Here is a 10,000-nt window from a genome sequence, read left to right as displayed (position 1 = left end):
AGGTTGAACCTGCCGATGACCTCATAAAGTCGATCGCCGACTCACACGGCAGCCAGTTCCTCTCGACGCAGATTGCAGCCTCCCACTAGTCGTTTCTCCACAGCAGAATCCTCACTCGACACTCAGGCTCAGTTACTCCCTCGGCAGATCGCCGACTCGACCCTCAGGTTCAGTTACTCCCTCAGCAGATGGCAGACGCCTTTCCGGCGCTCGCTCTCCTCCCAGCCGACTGCTCCTCCCAGAGCACTGGGCGGAGACTTATTGTCCGGAGAGGGGTAGGAAGAAGAAGACCCTCTTGGTACACCACCACTGCACGAACAACGAACAGCCTCCTATACCTCCCGACACACATGTAGCGTCCAATTACCGAACAACCTGGCTAAACATGCATTTAATGGGGGATCTGGGCAAATCTGATATTTAATAACACACTAAAGGCCATTTCCGCAACAATATATATATATATATATATATATATATATATATATATATATATATATATATATATATATATATATATATATATACACACAGCCATATGTGGTTGTATTTTCTGTCTGTCCATCAATAGAATCGGCTCCTGCAGTTGTAACCCCATCATATTGCATTCCGTTTGAATCCTCTTGGCAAATAGAGATGCAAAAAAACCTTATGAAACCCACATTGTCGGGGGTTCAGGGTGAGAGGAATACCCCAATTCTCTCTCCATACATGTGCATTGTGTCGCGCCACCTGGTGGTCGGCAGTATTGCAAATCATATTCCGATTCTTTTTTGTGTATTGGCCTGTCTGTTTGTTTGTCCTTTGTGCAAGTGCAAACCGTTTGACCTGGCACTGCCAAACTTGGCACGGGAACCTCTTACGTGATGAAGAATGGGTACAAAGAGTCAGTCATCCTGACTGTTTGTCTGTTTGTCTGTCCTTTATGCAAGTGCAAATCATTTGACCGAGAGCGACCAAGAAAACCATTTGACCTTGAGCTACCAATAAAGGAGTGTGTCATGCACATGATCTGCAATAACACTGCATTTGACTGTACCTGCGGTTAGATTTGGCGTAATTCCAGATTTTGGTGCATTTTTTCCGAAAATTGGTCCTGCCATTTACTGCCACATCAGGTCCTGTCATGCGCTTAAATAATGGTTTTTTTCAAGAAGTTAATGTGGCAATGTTTTTTTTTTTTTCAGTTTTCAAAAATACCAACAACTTTACCAAAGTCATGCCACCAAAGAAACGGGCAAGTTTGGGCAGATCTACGTCAGCAGCCAGAAAAAAAACAAGCCCGGAAGCAGGAAAGCTCACAAGAAAGACAATCACGCCTTGAAGTTGACCGTCCATCCATCCAACCATTGAGGCCACACTCTGTGCAGAGCATTGGTGCTGCCAAAGCAGTCTCATTGGCTTTTGGCTGCAATCCTGGACAGGTCACCACTCCGACACAGGATCCCAGCAAGCTCGCACTCATTTTGTCGACCTTTGAAGGATGACAGGCAGAGTCAACCCCACCTGCTTTTAATTCAACAGCAAAGTGGGATTTGAACTTGGTGTCCTTGGATCCCAAGCCCACGACCCTAACCATTAAGCCAACACCAGGCTTCAAGTTGACCGTGAACGACATGCAACAGCTAGAGCAACAAAAACCATTGCAAGAAAGACTATCTCATCAGAAAAGAAAAAACACAATTAATCAAATTCAGCCTTTTGTCTTAAAGTTTATTTTATTTAAACTGGGGAAACAACGTGAAATTTAACCTGGGCAACGCTGGGTACCTCGGCTAGTATCTATATTTTAAAAAGTTGTATTGTCTGTCTGTCTGTCTATCCATCGATGGAATTGTCCCCATCACTAGTCGCCCCATCATATTGCATACTGTTGGAACTCTAAATTCCTTTTACACAAGGTGCAGGTACCTGTGTGCAAGTACACTACAAGAGAGATGTTTGTCCGTCTGTCTGTCTATGCATGTCGCCATTTTTCCTCGAGATTGCCAAACAGATCTTAATCAAACTTTCGAGATTCATCAGAGTGCTGGGGAGTGCTTTTGGCCAAAAAAAAAACTTTTTGAAAAGTTTGAAAAACAAATTTGTTTTTTGGGGGGATTTTTTTTCATTTTTAATCGCTGCCTAAACCTTTGTAGCTCATGCGAAAGGTAGGATTCAGTGATCCTCGACCCCATTCCTTTGTGAGTGTAGGGAAGTGTTTTTAGCCCCCCCCCCCCAAAAAAAATTCATTTCTTCAAAATGCCAACAGGATTAGAACAGTACCGGGCAACATATGAGAGGACTGTTCTGCCTTCATAAGGATTGAAGCCTTCATGCTATTCTTATAATAAAAGCTGATGAACTATCTTCCCTGTTCTTAATTCCTTTATTCTTCAACTCGATTACATAATATGAATTTGCTTCAATCAATGTTGATCAGACTTCGGGTCTTCTTTCCTTGAATGATGTTACAGGATCGAGATGGTGGTACGTCTTTTCTCTTGTGTTTGGAACGTTAATCTGCACACGTACCACCTGGCGGTCCAATGGTGAAGCGAAATCCTTCCTCAGTTGGACCGTTGCTGGCTGTGTTGAATGAGATGGCCCCACATTTTTATGAATGGATGGGGAGCCAAAGGATCAGGGTTAACAGGCACTCATTGGTCCACAGTTTCTTGAGGGGAGGAGCTAGTGGAACGCTGCCGTTGAGTCCCTCAATGGAAACTCAGGTCCTCAATGGAGCTGAGGTTTTCAATGGATGTACCCGAGGCTCGTACTGCGTGACAGTTGCCACCCCGTACGCAGGTAATTGCAACACACAACTGTGCCTTTTCGGACATCTGTCGGCACGGCCGAGCTTTGTTCCATAATTAGCGCAGAAGTTGAAGATTATATTATAAAGTTTCGTTCTTTTTATTCTCTCTCCCCGTGCTTCCCTTTTTAGTACATCTTATAATAGCGCAGCGTATTGATGAAGCTGCAACGGATGAAGTTTTATTTTATTTATTTATTTATTTATTTTTTCTCTCGAAAGGGCTTGGGATGCCTCTTCATGATACCAGAACAACTTGTCTGAGTAAGTGGAGTTGAGGGGGTGACGAGGGACATTCCAGTTGGTGTGTGACGGCTGTGAGTGTTGCAGCGTCAGCATCATCATCATCATCCCGAAAGAGATTTGATTGTCGAGAAAACAATAAAATAAACCTGGGCATTCATTAATTGATTTCAATCGTTGTCCTCAACATGTAACCATGAAAGATTTGGTTTGTCATGTTTTGATTGTTTGTTTTTGTGTAAACTCTCCTGGACTGGTACAAGGTGGGAGTGGCGGCTGTAAATTGAGCGATTATCATGCTTGTCGTGCTTCGGAAGATTAATTATAATTTTATATATATTATTATAATATATCCCATATCTATTTATAATTATATTATATAATTATATATCCCAAGCAGATAATTATTATTACAAACGTTCCGATCTGGATGTGAATCCTGCAGCTCAACGTCTTGGAATGATGAAGGATATTATATCAATGAAGGTTGGTTATCTTTTAAGTCATTCACTGATTGCAACAACAACATACCAGGTATATATATATATATATATATATATATATATATATATATATATATATATATATATATATATATATATATATATATATATATATATATATATATATATATATATATATATATATATATATACATATACATATACATATACATATTATTTGACGATTGTAAACCTCTCGTTTTTAGAATATTTTGAACACCCCAGGTGGAGAAAAGGGCTTTGGATGTAGATTGGTTGTTTTTTTTTCTTCTTCTTTTTTCAAGATCCACAGCCTTCCACTCGTACTCATCTCTCCCCTGAGCTACAAACACGCTTTATTACTCGAAGTATTAGTACATTAAGGAAATGTGTCATATAGTTCATTTACAATTATTAGTTGCTTTCTCGTTTCACTGGAGGGGACTCGAGGTTTGCTCTCCATATGTCCGCGTGTCTGTCCATCCGTCCCACCTGTGGTTTTTCAGAATTTTTTTTTTCCCCATTCCTTTAACATATTCAACTGAAACTTGGTGCATGGCTTTATTTTGATAAGTTACAGAACAAGTTTGAGTTTCAGGGCGTTTCGTCAATTTCTGAGTTTTGCCCTTTTTGTACTTAGAAAATATCATGTCGGTGATGTACACAAAACAAATGTACAAAACAAAAGGGGACATGTGTTGCAAAGCAATTCTCACTCTTGTTTAACACTTTTTTTTTTTTGAAATCCCAATCGGTGTCGGGTCACTAATACTCCACTAAATGCCTGCAGATACAATGGGTAGAATTGTAATATTCTTCCTTTAGCGTAAATGCAAGTTCCTTGGTGGATTGTGGTGTTTTGATTCTGACCTTTGTGCAAAGTTCGAAGATGTCCCAGAGTGAAGGTTCGATTGGGTTACAAGTCTGGAATCTGAGCTGACAACTGCAATTTTTCAATGTTGTTTCCTCCAATCAATTCCGAACAGACACAGCAGCATGGTCAAGCTGTGTTGTCATGCTGGCGGATTGTCACAGGCCCTTGTTGTCATATTGCATCAAAGCTCGTATACAGGATACCCTTTTAAAAGCAGATACTGCTTTGAAATTCGAGAAAATTACACACCTGCAGGTTTGTAGGTTTCTTTTCGAGTTTGAATGTGATATTCTAACACTTTTGACTATGGTGTATTTCTCTCATTGCATTGTGTGTTTGTATTGGCATTCGGCAAATGCAAATTATGTACAAATGTGGTTGGTGTCGATGCTACTTTGCCGAGTCAATGTCCTGGTGTCAATGTTACACAAACCTACAATAAAGCACAACACATTTTGCAAAGGTAATTACAATATACGAACAGGTCGATGAGGAGGCGATCCTTACTCAAGGCCATTACATCGGGAGGGAAGTGCAGGGAGATTTTCAGTGAAATAATATGACCATTTTATTATTTGTTTCGAAAAGTACCCTACTTGTGACTCGGAAAACCATGTTTCCTGCAGGTATATCATGAAACGATTTTTTATTAATTGAAAGAGACTTGCAGGTGTTAAGCTGAAGAAAAAAAAAAAGAAACAAGGAAAAACATAACTTGTTTCCTCAATGGGATTTAAACATTTTTGGGTATGTCAAGAAGCTCAGAACTTTGTTAGCTTCACTTTTGTTATGAAAGTTCTACAGGATGAATAAAGGGCTGGCAGGATGGCATAGAGGTACGCACACTCGCCTCCAAGCTGTCTCGCCTGGGTTTGAATCTCGACCCAGCTACAAACTGTCAGCCAGGTATTTCACAGGCATGGTGATTCATCAATTTGTGTGCCATCCCTCGGATGGATATCAAACTGGGAGTCTTATCTGCCAGCATTCGTTGGTGGATGTTAAAGATCCCACGGTGTCCTTGGTGAGGAGTTGCGACCTATCACCAGCACCTTGAAGAAATTCCAAATTCCTGCCCAAACTACTGCTGCGAAGGCAATGGCAAACCACCCAGTATAACTCTTGCCAATAAACTGTGACAGAGTGATGATGCTGTCAAAGCAGAGTATGGTACATCAGAATAAGAATTAATTATAAATATAGTATAATTGTCACTTTTCTTTTAAGAACATTGTTGTGATATACAGTATTGTATATTCATAAGAGGTTACTATTATTTTATTGCAAATTCATTTTGTTGTTGAAAGATTTAATATTATTTTAATGATATTGTCATTAATATGAGTAATTCTTTCTGTAGAGGGGAGTTTATCAAGGTGAAGGCACACAAGCAGCCATCATGGGTCGCAAAAGGAGTGTGGCCCAAGCGGATCTAGCACATGAATCAGAAGGTGAGTGCAAAGACTTTGCAAGTTCTGACAACCACACTTACTTGGCTTCAAGAATAATACCATACCATGTACTTTAGCATAGCAAAGTGGCAAATACAATACCATGTCTTTATAATATACTAGCAGGGGTACTCGGCATTGCCCAGTGAGTTTTTTGGTGGGGCTAAAAAATTCCCTACAGCCACTAAGGATTAGGGACACATCCCCACACCCATGATAGAGCAATTCAAAGAAATAAAAAACATCCTCCAAAAATCCAACTTGTTTTTTCTAAATTTTCCTAAACTTTTTTTTTGCCTAAAACATTCCCTGGCACTCACTGATTAACCTTTGTAAGTTTTACCAACATCCGTTTGGCCATCTCTGAGAAAAATTATGACAAACTCAGACAAACTGTTCTCTTATAGTATAGCTTTAGATGATCATTCATTATGACAATCATTACCCGATTAAATGGAATTCTATCACAAATTGTCCAGATGTTTCAATGGTAGAATTTTTTGCATCAGAAGAGCATGTCATCTTTCAGAGACCAGCTGTCCCTTCTGGTACCACTTGTTTGCAGACAATAAAGATGAAAGATGAAAGAGGGGAGTCCTTGATGAAAGAGGACTCTCGGTTCGGCCAGTACCCAGGATACATTTCACATTAGTGCATGTTGGCCATTTCAATGTCTGTTTTGTTGGGATCTGATGAAGGATTCTGAGAGAGTGGTTCTGTACCTGACAAATGCAACTTCATTTAAACCCTTTCATGTCAAAATTGAGTGCTCCTTTCACTCAAATAGATGTTCACAGATGTCATTGTTATGAAGTGCCAGTTTTCTATCGAGTAACTACATTCGTGTTATTCCCACACCTTCCTCGGGGTTTTTAGGGTGTTCACAACTCAATTGTAAACATTATCAAACCTGGGAATTTACCGCTAGACAAGTTGCTGCTGCAGGATCCATCGCAGGATTCTGCTGAAGCAGCTCTCAACAATGTAAAACATTTTTCATTTGGCCAGAGTATTGACACACAATAGCCTACTCTCTACAAAAAGGAACATGATAGCTTTAACATTCGCAAGCAAATACTAGCAGATGACAGTTGGCCAAACACCTACTCGAAAGAATGGTATACTTGTTGATGTGACACTCTGCCTTGCGAAAAAGCAGGCAGTTTATGTCGGTTGTCTGAAAGGTTCTTGGAAGGAGAAATGATGGACAAGAAACACCAACTTTTTTTTTTCAATATATAAGAATAAATAAGGAAATGTTTTCTTACTAATTAGTGTGTACTACATTCCTTCCATAAGCTGCAAAGTTATCCCATCTTCTTCTGGGGTATACCAGGGAAGGTGTTATGGCCCAATTATTTCATGAACTGGCTGGTCTGGCCTGACATTGGGCTAAGTAGGTTGGAATATGAATTTAGAATTTGGCCAGGGTGCCAGCAATAGATAGCTCCCATAGTCTTCTTTAAGGACCACCAACTAATGATAGCTGACGAGACGCCCTGTTTAACATCTGAGGGATGGCACACACCGATTCCTCGTCTTGCCCGCAGAACACCAGGATGACAGTTTGTAGATGGGCCGAGATTCAAACCCAGGTTAGACAGCTCAGCGGCGAACACCTCTGTGCTCTCTTGCCAATCTACGTAGCAGGGCCATGAATTGAATACTGACTATAGTGCTCAAAATAAGTCCACTACCTCTGAGCTATCCTGCCAGCTTATATAAAGACCATTTCCAACAGTGAATTCTTGTTTCAGAAATGAGACTTTATGCTCTTGGCAAATATTGGCCATTTTTTTCATGTAGATGAAGAAAGAATGCAACAAATGGGTTCATTAGTTCAAGGTCCCTTTGCAGCTGGACACACCCACGCATGAACATGGAGCTTTGAAAGGCAACAGTGTGATAAAACACGTAGAAAGACATTGTGAACGGAACCTTGTGAAAGATGGCTTGAGTGAGAAAGGACACCCATCTTCAACAAAGAAGCTTTTCAATATCACCAAACAGCTGCCATATATAACCCAATGATTACATTGTGGGGCCTTGCACTGTGGTCAAATTAAGCTGTTATTGACGGTCTCCGAATCGAGAGCCTAATAGAGCCATTGACTTGAAATTTTACATTGTGAATGTATCATTATCCATTTTACAAGCAGGTGATTATGCAGTACCAAGTTAATATTTTAATCTGCTCTGTGTTGTGACAGACTGATGTTTGTTGTTAACCATATCATTCTATTGTACTTGAACTTGTATTTATGAATAGCTAAGTATCTCTCCAGGAAAATGATCCAAGAAACTCTGTTTCTGGAAACCAGGAACCACTTTTTTGAGCATGTTGTGCCAAATCTTGACTCTTTGAACCCTGAGCTCCTTGGACTGTTGGCTCCTCCACCCTGTGCTCCCTGGAGTAAAATCCTGCTGCTCAAGTATATAGAGGTTTGAATAGAGGATGGTAAACCACCTGCAAGGGTTCAAAGGGTTAAAGGCACAGGGACCCTGACGACCGACAGCTAGCCTAACACCTACTGCCTGAGTCGTTCAAATTTAAAATGCTGCTAAAATGTAGGAAGGAATACATATTTTTTGAACTATCCTCTGGGTTTGTATATGAGAGTTATATAATACAATTTCAGCAATGAAGTTGCATTTAAGTAGATTTAGATGCACAATGCAACTCTGTATTTATAACACAAGCAATGCATATTGTGAAGGCGTTGCTCTGGGCAATACTGACCAGTCCACAAGTGGAATTTGTTGCAAAAAAAATTGAGTCACGAAGCAACTGTGCTCTATTTGGATTCCAGATCATGAAGTTGATATGTCTTGCATCTATATTTTGCATCATGCCATGTTGTAAAACGATTATTCCAAGTACCATAGATTCCAAGTATCGCTTGGCAAAATGATCGTGCATGAATTATTTCAAACTCAAGATTCGAGGTTCTTTTACATGTGGCGCGAGTTCACAAATTCCTCCATCGTAAGTCTTCTGGAGCAGATGCATTGTGTTTCACTGTTTTATTTTCATTCCTGTGTTGCTGGTCGTGTTTTCGTCCAATTTTCCGTGCCAAACCATACCTAGTTGCTTTGAATTGTCGAATATATGTCCCTGTTAAAGTCCGGCCTCTTCAGCGAGTCGGCTTGTTGCTTCCATCTTTGTTTTGACCCCATGTCCTTTGTTTCCGCTCATTTTCTCACAAGTATTATCATTTCTGATCCCTCAGCTTGATGCTTGATCATTTTTCCCTCCTCACTCTAATATATATATATATATATATATATATATATATATATATATATATATATGTATATATGTATATATATATGTATATATATATATATATATATATATATACAGACGCACACAAACAAAATATACTCGTCTTTGCTCCAAAAACAACAATAACAAAATGAACTCAATATGCCATGCACAGTTCTTCCTTCATTCCATATCCCTTCTCCTTTTCAATATCTCCAAACTGAATATAACGTTTTTTTCCTTTGAAAGCTCTTAACAACTCAAAAAATACACTTTAAAACGCATACTCTTATTATTGTTATTATTAATATTATTATTGTTATTATTCTTCATCACAATCTCTTCCTCTTCTTTTTTACAAAGCTTATTTCCCAAAACCTTTCCGCTCCTAAATGCTTAGTTCATCGACCCTCCACTCGTAACTATAGTTCCACTTTCCTCTGTGCTTTCAATGGAAAACTTTTTTTCCATCCCTCCCTTTGAATCTGCCTCCATATGTCCAGTTTGGGAATCCTAAATAAGTCAATTTTTTGGGGGTTATGTGCAGACAACAATCAATTCCATTTCATGTCCATTAATGGTGACTAACCGCTCCAAATCAGTGTCCTCCCCTCTCTCAACCCCTCCCCCCCCTCATCTCATCCTCTCTCAGCTTCCTCCTCATCCTGCCCTCTCTCAGCTTCCCTGTTGTCCCTACCCCCACCCCTCTCAGTTTCCATTACCCCCACCCTTTCCCTCTCAGCTTCCCCCCTCATCCCCCCTCCCCTCCCTCCAGCTCTGCACCCTCCCAGTTTCTGTTGCATTCTGATCCACTCTGTCACCTCACTCTTTCACAAGCCTATTCAAGTTGGCCATATACTTGTGCATGAATCATCATAATTTTAGGTTGTT

At 40.1% G+C, this 10,000-nt stretch overlaps 1 protein-coding gene across 2 annotated transcripts in view; it reads left to right on the top strand.

Annotated features, from left to right (window-relative positions):
* The first annotated feature begins 2,336 nt into the window (after window positions 1-2,336).
* LOC147029436 (ETS translocation variant 1-like) overlaps window positions 2,337-10,000 on the top strand; it is a 231,928-nt gene continuing 224,264 nt past the window's right edge. The window contains exons 1-2 of one of the 2 annotated variants that reach the window (XM_085872483.1): window positions 2,337-2,787; window positions 5,754-5,844. In XM_085872483.1, coding sequence (XP_085728609.1) covers window positions 5,793-5,844 — 52 coding nt within the window. In that variant the 5' untranslated portion in view covers window positions 2,337-2,787; window positions 5,754-5,792. Of the gene's footprint in view, window positions 2,788-2,826; window positions 3,059-5,753; window positions 5,845-10,000 lie in introns of those variants that run through there. The other variant, XM_085872484.1, reaches the window with a different exon arrangement.

This window comes from Eptatretus burgeri, chromosome 3 (assembly GCF_056783735.1).
Source record: "Eptatretus burgeri isolate ZD-2024b chromosome 3, Ebu_testis_v1, whole genome shotgun sequence".
Classification (NCBI taxonomy): Eukaryota; Metazoa; Chordata; class Myxini; order Myxiniformes; family Myxinidae; genus Eptatretus; species Eptatretus burgeri.
The sequence above is the reverse complement of the archived record's forward strand: the minus strand, read 5'-3'. Positions and strand labels throughout refer to the sequence as shown.